The sequence below is a fragment of the Cyprinodon tularosa genome, unplaced genomic scaffold (genome assembly GCF_016077235.1).
Source record: "Cyprinodon tularosa strain WSP-4 unplaced genomic scaffold, ASM1607723v1 ctg202, whole genome shotgun sequence".
In the NCBI taxonomy this organism is placed as follows: Eukaryota; Metazoa; Chordata; class Actinopteri; order Cyprinodontiformes; family Cyprinodontidae; genus Cyprinodon; species Cyprinodon tularosa.
Window position 1 is genome coordinate 100817 of NW_024038744.1, and position 19366 is coordinate 120182.

The window sequence follows — 19366 nt, forward strand, 5'->3', positions numbered from 1 at the left end:
CTTTATTCCCACTGATCACAGCAAATATAGCTGCAAGATTTAGATTATTTAGATGAAAAAACACCTGCCAGCCACCGCGCTGAAGAGGAGGAGACGCGCCGGGGATGCTGTTGAATTAAGTTTTCAGGTAGAAAAATAGAGCGGGAGCAAAACTGAGTATGTTTGTGCTTTATTCATGTATTTATTACAAAGTATTAATCAAACCCATCAAAGTCATCATCCTCTGTTTCTGAATTAAACAGCTGCGCTAAATCAGACATGCCAATTTCCCATTCTTCGCTGTCAGTCACTTTCCGTGCAGCGCGGCTCCTCAGAAATAATGCCGGCTTTTGCGAAAGCTTGAACAACAGAGCCAGCAGACACGTTAGTCCAAGCATCTACAATCCATCCGCAAACGGTGGCGTAACTTGCCCGGCGCTGCCTTCCACTTATCCTGAAACTGTGCTCTCCGTCTGTCATCCATCGCTCCCACGCCGCTCACAGCCTTACTTTGAACGGCCGCTTTACACTGATGTCGAGCGGTTGAAGTTCCTTTGTCAGACCCCCGGGATAACGGCGAGCACAGCGTTCATTTGATTCATCTTTTTTTTTCACATCGGCTGTGAGATGGACACGCAGCGATGGTGATGCGTGGAAAAAAGCACCTGGTCTCCTCACATACACCTGCCTTTCATCATCTCCCCAGCCCGTTTCATTTGCGTTAATATCATATGTCATCAGAGCGCTGTCTGTCTCGCTGTCAGCTCCCAGATCAGCTTCTCTGATTGGTTGATGCGGCGCGTCCAGCAGCAAAACTTCAATTTTTCCATCTCGAGCAGCAGCAGCGCGTTGGCGGCGCGCTCCCGACGCGCTGCACCTGCTGCTCAAAACGCGCTGCAGGACCTTTTGCTGCACCTATACGCGCGTCAACCATTGACTTTGCATGTAAACTCGCTGCTTCTGCTGCACCTGCTGGGTCCGGTTCACACCGATGTCCAGCGGTTGAACAGCGAGCACAGCGTTAATTTGTTTCCCCATGTTTTTCACATCAGCTGTAAGATTGGCACGCATGGAGTTACATATTAACAGCGATGGTGATGAGTGGAAAAAAACACCTGGTCTCCTTACATTCAGCCACTCATCTCCTCAATGAGGTGGTCTCAAAAGTCGCAGTTACAACACACATAAGGCGCACCGCACCATAGGGCGCACCGCACATTTTGAGGGGAAAAAAAGACGTTTAAGTGCACCTTATAGTCGTGAAAATACGGTAAGCTAAATTTAACCAAGGAAAACTAAAGATTAAATTAATTTGGCTAAACTAAAATAAAGTGAACTAAATGAAACTAAAATATGACTGAAATGGACTGAATAAATGTAAAGTAAGATAAGGTTAGTTAAACAATAATAATCTAAGAAAAGTCAAGTAAAGGTGAACTAATTTAAGTGAGGATATGCTAAGCTAAAATAAAACTTTAAGATAGATTAGGAATCAATAAAATGCAATTGAACTAAAACTGAAAACGCTTAATAAAAAAAACAAAAAAAAAAACAGCAACAAAACATATAAGAGAATATTATCTCTGCTCTTTCACTTGATATAATTTCAGTATATTTTGATTACATTGTTGAATCCAAAGGTTTTCCTAATGAATTTAAGCCCTACGTTTCAATTCCTTTATTTCAAATGATCTGTTTTTGTGTTGTAGGTTTTACTCCAGCAGAACAAGCAGTGATTGTGGAGATCCTGGTTGCGTCGGTACGTCAGGCTGCAGAGGGGCCAGCTCTGGTAGGGAGGAGCGGGACCAAGAAGGTCAGTGTATGATGGGGTTGAATAATGAAAGAAAGCTGAATGATATCTCACATTTAATCTAGTACGACGTAAACCTTTAAATCCCAGAGCAGACTTTGTTTGCTGCAGGTCATGAGCAGCAGGGAGAAGAAAATTCAAGCTGACGACTGTTTAAACCTCACTGAACATCTGTTTTCTGTGCTCCCTAAGTTACTTTCCAAGGTATTTATACCAGCTACAGCTGTAGATAAAAAAAAAAAAAAAAAAAAAATCTGTCTATTTTTAAGTGGTAATAATAATTTGAATATGAATAACTTTTCTGTTTTTTGCAGTTTTCATGCACTGGTGATGCTGTGGCTTCCCTGATGCGGATTCCTCAGTACTTCCACTCAGATAGTCAGGAGGCTAAAAACTCACAGGTCGGCATTGCAGCCATTAGGGCTCATATTAAATGATACAAAAAAAAAGTATTTTTTATGTTTGAAAAGCTATCGCTAGGAAAAAGTTGAATTAGAAGTTTAATTTATATTTTTGATTATGTTATTATAATGAAGAGAAAAATAAGTTTTCAATTTACCTTTTTAATAATTCAGAAATTACAATTAACTATATTGGTGAACATGTTTAGCGATGTGAAATTTAGTTGATCTTAGATCTTTTTTTGTTTATTATTAAAATATTTGGAGCACAAAAGTGATGGAAAATATATATAATCTATGAAAATGTGAATGTAAATGAAAGATAGTTAACCATTTCATGTGATGCCAACTGTGCAGTTAGTTTCTAGCCTGATGACAGAGATGGCAGCTGTTTTGGATCTCCACTCGAGTCCTGCGGTTCTTGAAGCAGCGGCTCGGACTTACCTCAGTCTGTGTGGCGATGGAGCAGCCTGGTCCTCTGCAGCCAGAGCTTCACAGGACGCTCTGGTCCAGCGCTGGGTGGATGAACTGACAGGGTTGCTGGGGGAATCACTCAGGGTGGGTGTCATTCCTTGCTTCATATAGCCAGATAGGTGTTTTTTGGAAATACTTCTGTAGTCCTCTGTTTTCAGTCACTTTGGTATGTCCTCCATGTATTTTGCTGGTTTTATATTTATAAGTGATAAATTAAAAAATTCCTTTTTTTTTTACCAAGTCGTATTAGGTTTTTAAGAAAAAAAACCTAATACATAAAACCCTATGAGTTTCAGGGGTTTATTTATTATTCCATTTCCTAAAAGGTAAAAATCAAACCTTCTAAAAGATAAAGTTCTAAAAATAAAATATTTTTAGGTTTCTTCTTAAATATTTTTTTTGTTTGATTTTCCATATGATAATTTAAGAATATGTCAAATTAGAATAACCATTCTAGATTATGAGTCCATAACAAAAGCCATTCAATGATTTAAAATTACAACCTTCTTAGAGCAGAAATTTATATTTAGTTGAATCCCTTATTTTATTAAAAAAACTGATTGCATACAAAATAATTATTGATGACATCAAATAATTTTTTAAGGATCAGTTTTCAGTTGTTGGTTTCTTCATCTACTAATTTATTCGGCCGACATAAAAAAGCAGCAAATAGAATATTGGTTGTAAAAAAATCTGTCTGACATCGTTAAGATATTTTGAAATGACATTGACATTGTTTTTGGTGTGAATTACAGAATCTGTGTAACTCTACAGACCTCCGATCTTCCATTTTGTTATATTAACAACACACAAAAAAAACAGAATCCTACATAAGAAAACAGTTTTTGGTTTATTCGCTTTTTGTAGGGAGGCTGTTTTTCTGCTGAAGAAGAGAAGATCAGACAAATCGTAACAACGCTGAAGAAACTCAAAGCTTTCCACAAGTAAGATGTGACTAATGAGGTTGAGCAGGAAGTCAACAGTTTAGCCAAACTGGCTTCCTCATGCGTTTCCCGCTCCAATCTGTTTCTGTCTGTGTTGTGCTAGCTGTCATGACCTCGGTCGATGGAGCGTGTTTGATCTGCTGTCTCCTCTGTTGATGGACAACAGCAGCCAGGGAGGAGCGCCACCCGAGGTTCTGTCACTAAATCAGAAGCTTTCTCTGGTCTACATTCTCTTGTCTTTTTCTCTGATTGTATATTGTTTTTACAGCTGTTGGAGGAGGCACTGCAGTGCATGTCATTCGCTATGCTGTGGTCCCTCTGCACAAGCAGTGAAACTTTAACTTGCAAGGTGGGTTGCATCTGCATCTTGATCATCTGCAATACGATTATCTGCGTCTTGACCATCTGCATCATGTACTCATAAGATTGACTTCAAGTCCAGGTTAAGTTTAAACCTCGGGATTCAAATTTCAAAAATATATTTAATTGTAATTCTCATGATGTAGAATCAATTCTTTTCCATCCAATCTGATCTCAAATTGAATTGCCTTTATTACAATTTTTTTTAGCCTTTTCCTGAATGGTTGACACTAGTATTATATAAACATTAAACAGCAAATTAAAGTAAGTAAAGTAGTGTATTTAAATCTGTGAGCTGCAAATGTCGACTGGAAAATGCATACAAAAAAATGAATGAATTTATAGGATCTAATATGATGATAATCGATTAAGGATTGGAAAATACATCCACGTTAAACAGTCCAACTTAAGTCATGCATTTGACCTGTTCTCTCAGATAAATTAATGAGTAAAATAGAAGCATAAAAAGAAGATTAAAACAGGTGGTAAAGCAAATAAAACAGATCTAAAGCTTAAACTTTCTGCAATCCAAACTTGATATAATCATTTTATATAGCCCAGATTATTTTTACAGGTGCTAGAGTCTTCGATGACATAAGAATACTACAGTAACAATGTTCTAGCTGGATGTTTGACGGCTGTACTGAGCAGAATAAGTGGAGTTTATTTAAATCTGTGGTTTTCATGATCCACTTCATACACATCCAGTAGGATTGAGGTTCATTTTAGCCTTTTTTACATATTCCAAATACAAGATTAATTGTGTTTAATTTTACTTTCTGTTACAGCCAAGTTTCTCAGACTAAACCATCTAGAAAAAACAAATTAATCTTAAAGAAAGAGAAACGTTTTTGAAATAAGTTTATTTGATGTTTATTGGAGCTGGTAAGACACATTATTTGTCTTTAAAAGAGTATTTTGTTACTTAAAATAAAATAATTATATGTGCTGCACTTCAAATAAGATTATGGATATGTTTTTTTTACAAAAATCTGAATCCATCGGTGCGTCGTTGTACTTTTTGACTCAAATCAAGTTGACGTACACTTATTTAAAAAAATAGACTTAGTTTTAGTGTATGGAGGATATCGACCTTCAGTATTCTGTCCACCATTGAGTCCACCAGCACCAACGAGAGCCAAATAGTCCCACAGCATGATGCTGCCGCCACCAGCCCCAGCAGCTGGTTAGGTGTTCTTAGGTTTAATAAGACTCAGGTTTACCTTCTCTAAGCATACCTCATGTTATAGAGGTGATTTTTAGTAAGGATGATATATTAATTTAGATGGACTGCTGTTAAAAGCAAAGTCCAAATTTACAGCTTAGATTAAATATTCATATTTTCCTGATCATATATCTCTTCACTATGATGCCTAAAACTACACAAGGAATGAGGTTTGAGATACAAACTCATTTTCTGTACCTTTTTTTGTCTTTATTAATAATTTTGTGTAAATTGGAGGAAAACAGACAATTTTTAGGAGATTAATATCCAGGATGAACGTGTTTCAACAATCCGTTGTGAAAAGAAAACTTAATGTTATTTTCATTCTGCAATGGACTGGAAAGCTGTCCAGGGTGTACCCCGCCTCTTACCTGTAGACAGCTGGAGATAGGCACCAGGACCCCTCGCCACCCCGCTTGGGATAAAGCGTGTCAGAAAATGGCTGGATGGATGGATGGATGTTGTTATTATTCTTTCCCGTCTGGAAATCTTTTCTTTCATTGCTAGTATTTACACATTTGGAGATGCAACATGTTTTGCCTTTCTTCAGGAGAAGGCTGTGGCCCAGAGGCTCCAGCTGCGACTGTTTTGTGAGAGGAGCCATCGGTGTCTCTCCCACTGTGACCACGGCGTGAGGACTCAGGTACGGCAGGAAGGATGAACATTTTTCCCATCTTTTTTTTTTCCCTTTCATTTTCTCTAACCTCTCCTTCCCTTCTAGGCTTTTCTGGGGGTGTGCGATGTTCTGATGGCTCACTCGTACCAGCTGCAGGTGTGGGATCCCACCTGCTTCGGCCCGCTGCTCTACACGCCCAGTCCCAAACTGCAGAGGGCGCTCCTCACCTTCGTATCCCTGCATGTGTTTGTCGTCCCAGACTGTGACAACCAAAGCAGGGGTATGATCTCAACATATTTGCATTAATATTAATAGCAGACAGCAAAGGTGAGCAAAGACCAGCTGAGAGGGGTAGGGGGAGACGGGGGGTAGGATTAGGAAATGGAAAACAAATGCTGTGCTCAGAATGTTGCAACATCGTCTGCATGTTTGCATTTTGATTGATCGATTTTGATGTTTTCCATAAAAAGCAGATGTTCAGCTCACATGGAAGAAAAAAGTTTATACAGATTTCTTATTTCAGGGAGAAATATTGTTTGATTTATGTTTTCACTTTGTGTTTTTTTAAATATATATTTCAGTCTTTATTTGAGCATAGAGAAAAAACGTTATCCTGTATTAGTATCAGCAAAAGAAGAAAAATAGTCTAAAATGGAAAAGGATAAAAGTGACAAAACTAAATCCTCTGTTAAAATAAACATCACAATCAACTTACCTCAATCTGCTATAAACTAGGAAATTTAAAATGCTTCTTAAGTGTTTATTTTATACTTGTGAGAGATGTGATTTATTCATTTATTTGACAAATTCATATATTTTTGACAATTTTGGCTTTTAAACTAAAAGAGAATAAATATTCTGAGGAAATTATATGCGAGGCTGGTAAAAAAACGGCAGGGCTGCAACTAACAACTATGTTGCTGATTAATCTGTTGATTCTTTTGATAAATCGATCTAAAAAAAATCAGATGGCAAGGAGAGTTTACACAGCATTTAAACCAAGTGAGGCTAAAACCATGTCCTTTGAGGACTTCTGGATAGATAATATTAACACAAAAAAGAGTTTATATATTTTCTTACATTTTTTTTACAATAATAACTGCTTTGAATGGGATGCTCTTTCAACTAAAGGTGTGTTTTAGAGTCTCTATACTTAAATTAACGCTTAATCGATTACTAAATTAGTTGATGGTTCTTAGAATGATCAAAAAATTAAATTTTTTTTTTATCCAGAGATGTCAGCCTAATGAACAGCATCTCCATGTGTCGAACAGTTTATTCTCTTGGGGCTTCTGCATGAATCACTGCATCGCTTTGGCCTGTAATAGTGCTGTAATAGTGGTCTTCAGTTGCTTAGCATAGATTCTCTATGGGGTTTAGGTCAGGAAAGATTACTGTTAAATCGATCCCAGTCAAATCATGGCCATCAAACCTCAGACGGTGTGGTCAGATGATCGGTCCTAATTCTAGATGGTCCCAGTAGACGTCCACTCTAACTTAATGGTTGATAAAACACAGTGCAGCAATGTGGAAACTGCATTCTTAATTTCTTCAGATTCTGGGACTATTTCCATACAAAATGCAAACTTTACTATCACCACTTCTCTGCCTTGATCCTTCGACAACGGAAGATGTGTTTGACATTTTTCCTTGTTCCAAAAAATGACTTAGACATTTAATTCCCATATCCTGCTACAACTAAGACATAAAGTTCTGATTCCAGCTGTTTTCCTTTTTATTTTACATCCTGACAATCTCCTTCAGACTCTTAAATGGGCTATGTCAGGTTTGGTGGATGTTCGTAAAGGACCCAATTGCAGAGACGGAAGCAGAGAGGAGTTCTTGTAGGTTTAATGATGAAGTTGGTGGCAGCAGAAGCATAGATCCAGACTGAACAGGCAGGGAACTTAGGAACCAAAAACAAGGAGACATGGGAGGAACATACATAAAAATGAAGAGAATCCAGCTCTGAGGAATAGAGGAGGAATATATATGGGAGACAGAACAAAGATTTAAGTATTTAGTTAATTGGGTGCAGGTGTGGGTAGAAACAGCTAGGAGAGGAGCTAACTGGAAAGGGAAGGAGCACTAGGGGACAACAAAGAGTAACCAGGGAAAACAGGGTTTAACTGTAAATAGAAGAGAACTTAAATAAGGCTAAAGGGGAATAAAACTTATGTATACAAAATAAGGAATAACCAAGGTGAAAACTAGAGGATAAGAGAAGGAACTGGAGAAAACTGAGGCCATGGAAAGCATGACCTAAAGATAAAAAAAGAATGACTAAGTAAAATGAAACCAAGGCATAAATTATACCAACAATGCTGAAAAGAAATCTTGACAACAACACAGCTTAAAATAAAGCATAACTGAGAAAGCAAAATGAAAACAGCACCAAAAAGTCCAGAATGGCAGATCATGAATGCTCTAAAGACTATGATTATTGTTTCTTTTATGCCTTTTTCTATAAGGTTTTCCTTCCACTCAATTTTCCATGACCGCTCCAGGATAAGGACTCTGTGCAGAGCCAGATTCATTAGTTCTGACCATTTGTTGCTCCAATGCTTGCTGGAGGGCGTCAGTGACGTATGCTGGACATCATTCAAGTCAGCAGGCTCCATGATCATGTGGAGCATACTATCAAATTTCTTTTTTTTTTTTTTTAATTAGCGGTAATTATTAATCAGATTTTTGAGAAACTTCGTTTGTAATTGTTATTAGTTAAGCTGCAATCATGAGAATCAGTGGAAATAAATGCTGTAAATTTCTTCCATTGTGTTTTTTTCTATTTAATCTGTGTGTAAATGTCTGAAGTAAATGTATAAAATGAAGGAACTTATAGATAATTTAGAAATTTTTACAGTTTATAGTTATTTTTTTAAGGCCTGCAAAGGAGTGCAAAGCTCTGCACTCGGAGTAGCATTGAAATCTTCATCCCTGCGGTGTTTCACAGTAGATGGCACTGTTACTCCACCTCCGCTCCGGTTGGAGCTGCAGTTTTCTGTGCTCAGAAACCATGCAGATTATTAAATGCACAGCCACGCGTTTGGCTTAATAAGTCGCAGCAAAGCTGCCTGCCCACTGTAAACGTCTCCTGATTTCCAACCTGACCTGACAATTGACCCCCAATTACAAAGGAGACCCTGTTAATACCTTCAGACTGAAACAGGATTGACTAATTTGTACGGAAGTGCGCTCGACTTTGTTATGCAAAGTGAAGCAGCGTGTAGACCGATGACGGCGATGTGTGCTTCTCTTCAGTTCCTAATGAGCAAAACAAGAGTGGCATGTGGAGAAAAGTAAAAGAAAATATGCCGGGGATCCCTTTGCGGAGTCCTGGAGGTAAACTTCTGAATTCATTTAGCATATCTAAAATGTTTCATTCACTTTATTAGAGCTTCTGCTTCTACAGACATATTGCATCCAAATATGGCGAAGTCCAGAAAAGCCAATAACTGTCCTGGTGGGAATCTCTTAAATGTTCAAGCAAATGTAATCCAGGATTATTGGTTTTTGAACATGTAATAAAAAGCTTTTGCTTTATTGGATATTCCTGGTAATGATTTTGTTCTATGGACAGTGTTTTCTATTAACTCCAGGATCAGAGATTACTCAGAGGGCAGGAGCACCGAGGTACATCAAAAAATCAGGCCAATCTCTTTCCGTGAGAAAATTCCATTAACTCTGGCTCGCCTCAGAGCCCATTTTATTAGCCTAGTGAAAGATTGAAGCCACATGGTGTCACAACCATAACTACAGTCTGATGTTATCTTTGATTTCCACCTGCTAAAGCCATTGTCCCAAGACTCAAACTCCCCCTCCCAGTTTAAGCCTCGTTCTTTTCCTCTCCCTTATATGATTGTGTGTGATTAATCCCTCTTTTGGGTTTATTCCCATATATTTAAGTTTTTTTCTTTTTATTCTTGACCGTTTCACATCTAATCACACGCTTCTACCACACCCTCGCAGTCAGTGAAAGCTCTGAAGTGGAGAGACTGGAGGATCTCCACAGAAGAAGAAATCTGCTCGCCGCCTACTGCAAGCTGATTGTCCATGGAGTGCTGGAGATGAGCGCGGCCGCCGAGCTCTACCCGCACTACATGAAGGTGAGGGTTCATTCCTCATGTAGTAAAAAAAGTAAAAAAATCTCAATTTAACATTATTTACTCTTAATTCAAGCAGGTAAATAAGATAATTAGGTAATATGCTCTTGGTATAAGACAATGCAATTTTTTTTTTCTTCTTTCAAATGTACATTTTCTTGTTCCATTGGAAAAGTGTCTCACTTATCTCCTCAATTCAAGAACAGTGCACTTATTTTGAGAAAAAAAAATACTGATACTGATTCAGATTGTTTATAGTGCTCCAATAGGTTCGATGTTAGAGATTGCGCCCATTCAAGTTTTTATTTATAGAGATTATCTTTTTTAAATCAATGCAGCTCTGTTAGGATGAAGTTCTGTTGTAGAGACTTCATTCATAATAATACTAATTAAAATTAAAAACTATCAACCACAAAAACAAAACAATGGTCTCTAATAACCTATATTGGTCATATTTAATTAGTTTTTTAAATTTATAGGGACTATTACAAATATTATGTCCTAAAATCTGTCAATATATATAACTGAATATTATGTCAGCATTTTATCTACTTTTCCTTTTTAAACTTATTATTTTGAAGAATATTTATTTGATCGAACTCATGGTATTTCCGCAACAAACTATTTGCACTTTATATTATTTCTTATTTTAACGGAACTGTAAACTATTTAAAAGCAGTTTTGATTGATTTACTTTATGTAGAGTAAATTATTAAACTTGTTTAAACTTTAAACTCTGTTAGGTTTTTGCAATTTGTTTTAGATGATTTGCATGTATCTTTAGTGAGAGTCTGGTTTGTAATAAATAATAATTGCTGAGTTTCCAGTCAAAATTATATAACCACCTGAAGTTTAAGGTCAGATGCTAAAAGAATATTTCTTAAAAGAGGTTTAAAACGTCTGTTTTGCTCAGCTTTTCACCTTTACTGCCTAATGGTGGAAAATTCAATATCAATGTATAATGAAATGTAATTGAATAATGATCATTTTGCATGTTTGGTATTTCCATATCCATTATAGTCTGAGATTATAGCATTTTTCTCTGACTGAGTTTTGAGGATTTTATGTAGTTTTGTTTTTTAAAATAAACATTTTAAAAACTTTGCAGGAGGATTTTTATAAACATTGCAAAATAATTGTTATAAGTTACTACAGGGTTCTGTTGTGGGTATTTATGACAGACTTTCTAAGGCTTTCTATTTACCTTATATTGATTTAGAAATAATAAAGTAACACCTGAAATTAATTTAAACAGATTATTAAGTAAATATAGCGCATACAGTTGATAAACATTTTGATTTGACATAGACTGATGACATTTGTCATAACTGATCATGAGCTTAATTCAACAATTGTTTCAGTGTCAGTATATATACTAGATGATTTTATTTGTGTTACTGACCTCTCTTTAGGTAGATTTAAATTTGAGTTACTACATAAATGTTGTCTCCATTCGTTCCAGTCACCCAATATTTCAAAAGTAGCTCAAGGCTGTAGAATTGGATGTTGTTTTTAGTTTGACCACTAGATGGAGACAAAGTGTTCTAACTTTTGATTCCTGATGTGTGTCGAATGCACATCAACAGGCATTGCAGCTGCAATAACAGAGGTTGATATGGAGACAAAAGTCTAAAAAAGTTATATAGAAAAAGGTGATTTATTGGTAATTTATGACCTAAATAATGGAACATTTTGTTGTATTTCCAAACAATAACATCAGCCTGAGCTAGATTGTAGGGCTGCAACTAACGATTATCTAGCAAATTGATTGATTTTAATTAATTGATTAATAATTGGAGAGCAAAAGGTCCCTTAAAGAGGACTTTTGACGAAATTAAACCAGGTGAAAGTAAAACTTTTACATTTGAGGAATTCTGGACAGGGCATATTGACAGAAGAATTTGTTTTATATCAAATGCAAAATATCTATTTTTTTTTTTACAGGTTTGGTATAATTACTGCTCTAATTGGGTTGCTCTGTCAGCTAAAGGCATGTTTTACAGTCTCTATACTCCAGTTAACCCTTTATAGAGCAGTCGGCGAAATACTTTGAAAATCAAAATGTATTACCTTTGTAACATTAAAAAAATATGGATAAATATGGATAAATGTCAACTTAGTAACAAGAAACACCAACTTGCCCGAATATATTAAAAAAAATAACAAAAGTGCTTCTATAAGAAATTCATGAAAAAGACTGTGTGAAAGAAACACATTTTTTTTGGTAGAACATAACTTTAAGGGCATTAATGCTGATACTGGCACTTACATCTTGTAGTTTGTAAACCTAAATATAATTGTTAACTACGTTTATTAACTTTTTAACTTTACTTTTTAACTTTTCAATGAGCTTTTTACCTTTTTTTTTCTTGACTTTTTTCCAACTTAATTTACAGTAGGTAATATATCATTCAAAGGCTCATCTAATTGGTTAAAAAAATGCCAAAATAAGATGTAGAGCCATGTTGCAGTATCTTTGCTGGGGGGGCAGACGCTCCTCTGGCTGTGATTGGTTGTTTTGACTCGTCCCGAATTATTCTTTCCAGATTGAAATACAGGCAGTATGCGGGACCAATTGAAGCAGTTTTTTTCACAGGTTACATATCACATGTACTGCTGTCTGGGCATAGGGACAGTTTTAGCCAATATGACAAAAAATGATTTTTAAAAACTTACAGACTTCAGCTTTAACTGATGTTACAGAGATAGGAAGAGAATTTTTGGGTTCAAAGTAAAAATCAATCAAATAAGCAACCTGTTAGATTTGCTTTCTTTGCTCCATAGGTAAAAAAGAGTGCAGTTTATGACACAAAGGCATAATAAGTTTAGTTTTAGTTATTTATTTTTTTAGCTTGAGGTAAAAGTCCATTTGTAGGCCCTAAACTCTTATGAAACTGATTTAATCGTGTTCAATATAAATCGCATTGTGTGTTAACTAACATTTGTCTGTCAAATGCCACATTATATTTGTGATAAAAAGCCAAGCTGGATGTCGTCAAATCAAATCCCACTAAAGGGTTCCTCCACTACCCCTCATATGTCTGCCATACAGGCACAGACACATTTGATTCCTCAGCAGATGGATAAAACATTGAAGTAGATCAAAAACTATTATTGCTGAAGTATTTATTGCACATCAGCTTTTAATTAAAGTTATAAGGAAACCTTTGGAAGGAAATGCAAAAGAAAGAAATGATTGGTACCCCTGCTCCAAATAGAGAAAAAAGGAATGGGGATCTGTTATTTTTAAAGACTGGAATAAACATGAGGATTAATATAAAATCTAATTTCTTACTGATTTGTGATCTGTTGCTGAAACAACATCCACCAGATGTTTGTGTAGTTATTGATTTCTTGATGTCGTACGCTTTAGCAAGTTCTCCAGGGCTTCTATGGACGATTAACAGACCAGGAGTGGAACCAACAGTGGGCATGAGCTGCATCTAGCACGCATTGATCCTAGTCTCAGACCCAACAGGATTGTTTGACAAAAAGCAAAATGTTAGTTAATTATAAATAAAAAATGCTTATTTATTCAAAATTTTGTTTGCATTGATATTCGATTATCTCCCATTAATGACGACATTTAAGGTCCGTATTTTCTGCACAGGTGACGCCACTACAGTTAGTCTTAACTTTACTCTGGAAATGCAACCATAGGTTATCCTGTACTAAATGTATTATTAAAGCTGCTTTAAAGAGCTTTCACTTTTTTAGGTTTTGCCAAAAACTGTCTGTTTTCAGTTTTATTCAAAAATTCTTTATCTACCCAATAGGGAAATTAAATGTTGTTGTGACTCGTAGGACCTAATAAGTAAATCTTCCAACAGGTGTTTTTATACGTGCAGAGCAGATCTTTAAAGACAGCAAACATTTTTTCTGTGTGTCCTTCGTCATTTTGCAGATCATATTCTAATGACCAAACCGCCCACATTAATAGATGGAGGATATGCAAATGTTAACATTCACCGCATGCAAAGCAATTTTTCCAAATCTGAAACCCAATTGCAGCAGCAGCTTTTGCATCTTTTTTAAAATACTTCTGTAAGTTGTGTGCAAACTTGGACGCAGGAATATCTGCAGTTGATTGAGAAAGATTCTGTGTGAATGGAAACATATCTTACCCGTAGGAGAATATAAATGAAGTAAAATATCTGTACAGGCCAGGACACACGAATGCAGCGCGTCGTCTAACAATCCTGTATAAAATTAAATAAAAAAACCTTTAATTTAAATATCCCTGCATGTTTCTATGAAAAAATAGAATATCTGCTAAAAGGCACTACTTCTGACAACAGGTATTTTGCTTTCTCCTTTAAATCTATAAAGCATAGAAATCTTTTTATTTTTTTATTTCATTTCTAAGTATTTTTTACATTTAACTTTAGACATTTTCATCATCTCATTCATTTTCTTTCCAGCTTTACAGCGACTTTGGAGATATCATTAAGGAAACCATCTACAGGACCAGACAAATTGATAAAATAGAGAGCGCTCGTACTCTCGTGCTTTGTTTGCAGCAGGTAAAGCTAATTTTTGTTAAAAAGAGAAAATAAATCAGCCTTTCCTTCCGTAGTTGGAGCTGCTGATGTGTTTTTTTCTCTGCTCTCTGCAGCTGTTTATGCAGCTGAAGCGGGAACAGGAAAGCGGCGGCAGAGCTCACTCTGGAGTGCAGACCTTCACCTGCATCAAGGAGCTGGCCAGGCGCTTCGCCCTCACATTCGGAGACCTTGTCAAGTTCCGTGAGTGTCTCGTCATGATCCACAGGTGAGGGACGGATCTCCAGCGGTTCAGGGTTTGTGTCTGATCAGATCTAAGTAGCTGGAGTTTATTTGTGGATCTGTTCAGACACGGCATCGAGTTTGTGTTCCAAGAGTTCAACCAGACTCCAGACAACGCTACACCTCCGTACCTCTCCTACCTGACTATCCTCAGCGAGTTCTCCAACAAGCTGCTCAAACCAGACAAGAAGACAGTGTGAGTGTAGAAACGGGGAAGACAGAGGGATACGAACTTTGACATTTCTCACACTTTGTTTTTTTTCCCTGTATTTGCAGGCTCTCCTACCTGCAAAAGCACACAGCAGAGCACATAATTGACCTCAGGGAGGATCGCTGGCAGCCACTTATCTATTATCGTGCTTCTTTATTGGCTGTGGCAGAAGCGGAGGATGCCGTGTCGTATGTAAGCTCCGACAGGAGGCCCTACCACAGTCGCTCTCCCATCTCCAAACAGAAATTGGAAGGTATGTGTAGTGGGAAAAAAGTATTCAACTATTCACCACAGTTAAATAAACGGAGATCGATGGATTTCACTCAGTCGGCACTTTATTTTTATCTTTGCGAAGAGAGAACAGTTCATCATACAGCCCTTATTGCCTGGTAATCAGCCCTGTTCTGCTTGGGCAGCGTTTGTTTCCTTTTACAATAATGGAAAGTTGTCAGAATCAAAACACATGTTTTTATGGGAAGAAGGTTTGTCTTGTCTAAAAAAAAAAAACCCTCACACATTGTGTGGCCTTGCCTTCATTTCTTTTTTGTCGTTTCTTTTCCTTTAACCCTTGCATCCTTCCTTGTGTCATTAATCTCTCCTTTGTTTCGTGCTACTATCCTTTCTTGCATCCTTCCTTTCTTTTCTAAACTGCACGATAAAATTACAATGATGATACGGGAGCTTTAGCAACTTAGCCACCAAGAGTTCATGTTAGCTGTTATATCAATGGCAGTGAAATTATAATCCAAGGGATCAAATTTAGTATTGGAATGAAGAATTAACATGCATGGTACAAGAAATATAATATCCTCCTGAAACATTGTAGCCAGGCAGTCCTGTGGAGTGGTGGCATTACACACAGGGATCCTTTTTCTTTGAAGATTGCAAAACACTGAGTCGATCTAGTGGTGCCTTTCGTTCCTTTCATCCTTTTTTCCTTCAACTCGTTTTCCATTTATGGTCATTCCTTTCTTATGTCTGCTGTATCCTATAATAATATACCCTATAGTAATTCCTTCCTTCCTTCCTTCCTTCCTTCCTTCCTTCCTTCCTTCCTTCCTTCCTTCCTTCCTTCCTTCCTTCCTTCCTTCCTTCCTTCCTTCCTTCCTTCCTTCCTTCCTTCCTTCCTTCCTTCCTTCCTTTCGTTTCCATTCTAGTGTCCATTTCTTTCCTTATTTTAACGTAAATTTTTCCTCAGTCATTTTTTTTTTTACATCTTTCTTTCCATTTGTCTTAACTTTGCAGCTTTCTTTCTGTTTCAATGCTCAAGTCCTTCATCCTTCTCATAGTTGTATCCTTTACCTCCTCTGTGTTAGTTTCATTCTGAGCTTTAGGGTTTTTAGATTTCAAAATGATACAGGACTTAAAAAGGCCGAGTCTGAAAAATTCAGGAAGTTTTCAGTGTGTACAAAGTGTTTTTCTTTTAGGCTACAAGTCCCCAAGTCAAGTTCGTCCAACTGATCCTGTTAGTAAGGTTAACAAACCAAGTATCGGCCAAAGGTAAGAACTGTTTTGATGAAGACTATTCATAAAGCTACATTTTCTTGCTCTTAATTTTAACCAAGTGACCTCAGTTCTCAGATGATCGTGGGCAACATGGATCCCGTCCACGTTCCTCCAGAGCTTCCTAGGAAAAGCCACAACATAGCTTCAGCCGTTTTCAGCGAGTCAGACGATGGCAGCGTGGACGTCGAGCTTTGAGAAACAGGAACCGAAGTGGATCGTCTCTCCTGTCTGGACAAGGCTTTCATCGGCTCTGGATCAGATCTGAACCACCAGTGTTTTAAGCTCTAACTTGATAAAAAAAGGCCCAAACCAAGTAGGACTTCTCGCACCCCAAAGCACCTTTTTTTCTTCCAGCACTACTTGATGTCTAATGTTTATAAGCTGGTAGATGAAGAAGAGCCAAATTAACTCTAATTACTCTAAATAGATATAGGGTTCTTAGTGTTTGACTTCTTCTAGCATCATTTCCAGGTTTGGATCAGTATATATATATAAAAAAAAAAGAAAAACATTTCAGTTTCTGACTTTTATTTTCTAAGATGCATTTTTAAGAATTTTTTTTTTTTATTAATATTATAAATGTCCTGGTATTAGATTTTCCACCCCAGCATGACCTTTTTAGTTGAATTTTAGGAATCATTTTAGTCTTGGGTTACCGGCTGAGGAAAATGTAAACTCAAGAATCAATTATAATAGTTAATTATGTCTTAAATGACCTTTTAGGATGATTTAAAGACTCAAAAATCATGCCAGGGTTTGTGTTATCAGGGTTAAGAGTACATTCACAGCTCATATAATTCTACAAGATATTTAGAAACACAAGCCTGTAAACATGTATCATGTAAATTTGCAGTAAAACGTGAAGCTGCTGCCATCTAAAGAAATATGTGGATAAATTAAACTGTCCAGAGACCAAAGAGAGCTGCATCAGTGTAGATATAAGCTTTATTTTTCCCTAAAGTTCATAAAGTCAGTCTGAACCGTCTCTGAAATATGGTCCCATCTTTACCAGGGTCCTTACTGGGTTTTTGGTTGATTTAGCCTGAAATGATCTCTTAAACAGCTATCAGGGTTTGGTTATGTCTACGTGACTTTATATGTTCATATATGGTATCTTTTTTTTGTGTTTTTTTTTTTTTAAAGTGCTGTACCGTAAAATGAATCCCCAGGTTCAATGACACTAATTTATCCTTTTATATTTGATGGGTTTTTTTTACAAGTTAAATTGGACATTGTGACTTGATTATTTTATATTTGTAATTAAAATAAATAGGTTGAATAAAACCAAACATGATCTAACTTTTGCTTTGGTGGTGGACCTTCCTATACGCGCACTTTTAATACCACTGAATGCATTTTACCATCTGGAGAAGAACAAACTTTTAAATGTCTAAATTGTGTCTTTCCATTAGAACGTAGGTAAAATGTTTGAAATATTTGTCTTTGAGAAGAATTTTTTTTCTTTTTAAGTCTAATATCTGCATTGTATTCCCTTTGTGCTGTTTTTTTTCCTAAATATTTCTCAGTTCCCTTCTTCCATCCACTTCATCCTCTTGTAGAAAATACTGTTTTTGGCATCTGATCTTTTACCTTAATGTTAAGGACACGGCAATATGGAAAAAAAATAAAATCACTTCCTAATTTTCTGAGAATCTCATGTTTGTATTAGATGAAACTAATATATATATGTATATAAAAAAAAACAGCACAGTTTCTTACCTTTAGCTTTATAACCAGAGCTTTATTTTTTCATTCCAAAAAACTCCAAATGTTCCTTTATTTCCTGCAAAAGCACATTCACATGAAGTACTCTGAACCATAGAAAAATGCCTAAAACTCCACATCATTTACAACACGGCAAAATTATAATAAATATGTACAGTGCTCTATAAATTCATTTCAAATAATTTATAATTCCAACTCTGACAAACATTATAGTCCTAATGAAGGCAGACATGTACAGTATGAGGGTGGGGTGGGGGGGCATCTGAATGGTATGCTTGGTTTGAGCAGAGGGCTTAGACTAGGACAGAAAAACCCCTTTGATATGATTACTGGAATGTAACATTAGCCAATAAACATCCTCTTTGAATTTAATCAATAAGGCCTTTTTTCTGTGAACTATTCATGGAGCTCTGGTGTAGAACGAATGCCTTTTGGCACCTGTGGCCATAATTACAAACACCAACGTTTATACTCCCTGAATGATCCGTTATGCTGAAGATAACCTGGAGAAAAAGCGTATAAATGTGACGAGGGAAGGTGTGGAAGAAAAGAACCCGGTTACAGCTTCCAACATTATTAAGTCATCTCCGGTAATAATAACAATGATTTAAAAAAAGTATGACTGAAAATATAAGGCGTCTGGTTTTTACAGTTACTCCTTTAGTTTTGCATCTGTTGATCTTTTTTTTTCTTTTTTAATGAAAACTGTACAAGTTGACTGTATATGGAAGAGGAAAAGTGATAAGTGGGCTTTTCAGTGAAGCCTGACAGCTCCAGGATTCATTCAAAGTCGTCTTCATATTCGTATTCCTCCATGTCCAGGTTGCAGTGGGGAGTGGGGATCTCAAAGAAGTGCTTCTTTGTCAGACCCAGCTCACTGGAGATGTGCTGCCCCAGAGGGCTCAGAGGATTATCATACCTAAACACAGATAAGAGGCGGGGATTACTAATAATACAGGATGGGGTTCTAATAATTCTTATAGAGATTCTTTGCAGGGAACTGAGGTGATTTTAATGAACACTGGTCTGTTTTTAAAAAAATGGTTCTGGTTAGAAGAACAGACCAAGAACAAGAAAAGAACAAGTGAGATGTTTGGAACCAGGTAAACATTTTCACCCCTTGAACCTTTTCACATCAAAACCACGAACAAGACCTAAACATAGTAGCTCATTATTATAAAGTAGAAGGACAGTGATGCAGTTTTGTCTGTACCATGTAAAAACTGAAACC

At 36.6% G+C, this 19366-nt stretch overlaps 2 protein-coding genes across 6 annotated transcripts in view; one reads left to right on the top strand and one right to left on the bottom strand.

The window, feature by feature from the left end:
* si:ch211-269e2.1 (cohesin subunit SA-2) overlaps nucleotides 1-18035 on the top strand; it is a 30206-nt gene extending 12171 nt beyond the window's left edge. The window contains exons 17-32 of one of the 2 annotated variants that reach the window (XM_038284784.1): nucleotides 1689-1792; nucleotides 1901-1993; nucleotides 2104-2190; nucleotides 2548-2748; nucleotides 3532-3608; nucleotides 3715-3799; nucleotides 3877-3957; nucleotides 5744-5836; nucleotides 5915-6089; nucleotides 9779-9915; nucleotides 14334-14435; nucleotides 14528-14679; nucleotides 14761-14889; nucleotides 14970-15157; nucleotides 16332-16404; nucleotides 16479-18035. In XM_038284784.1, the coding sequence (XP_038140712.1) occupies nucleotides 1689-1792; nucleotides 1901-1993; nucleotides 2104-2190; nucleotides 2548-2748; nucleotides 3532-3608; nucleotides 3715-3799; nucleotides 3877-3957; nucleotides 5744-5836; nucleotides 5915-6089; nucleotides 9779-9915; nucleotides 14334-14435; nucleotides 14528-14679; nucleotides 14761-14889; nucleotides 14970-15157; nucleotides 16332-16404; nucleotides 16479-16605 (1904 nt within the window). In that variant the 3' untranslated portion in view covers nucleotides 16606-18035. Of the gene's footprint in view, nucleotides 1-1688; nucleotides 1793-1900; nucleotides 1994-2103; nucleotides 2191-2547; nucleotides 2749-3531; nucleotides 3609-3711; nucleotides 3800-3876; nucleotides 3958-5743; nucleotides 5837-5914; nucleotides 6090-9778; nucleotides 9916-14333; nucleotides 14436-14527; nucleotides 14680-14760; nucleotides 14890-14969; nucleotides 15158-16331; nucleotides 16405-16478 lie in introns of both variants that reach the window. The other variant, XM_038284781.1, reaches the window with a different exon arrangement.
* A 95-nt stretch (nucleotides 18036-18130) lies between these two features.
* The window catches only part of ppp2r3b (protein phosphatase 2, regulatory subunit B'', beta), a 29141-nt gene continuing 27905 nt past the window's right edge, over nucleotides 18131-19366 (bottom strand). For 3 of the 4 annotated variants that reach the window (XM_038284786.1, XM_038284785.1, XM_038284788.1), the window contains one exon: nucleotides 18131-19054. In XM_038284786.1, the coding sequence (XP_038140714.1) occupies nucleotides 18916-19054 (139 nt within the window). In that variant the 3' untranslated portion in view covers nucleotides 18131-18915. The remainder of the gene's footprint in view (nucleotides 19055-19366) is intronic. The other variant, XM_038284787.1, reaches the window with a different exon arrangement.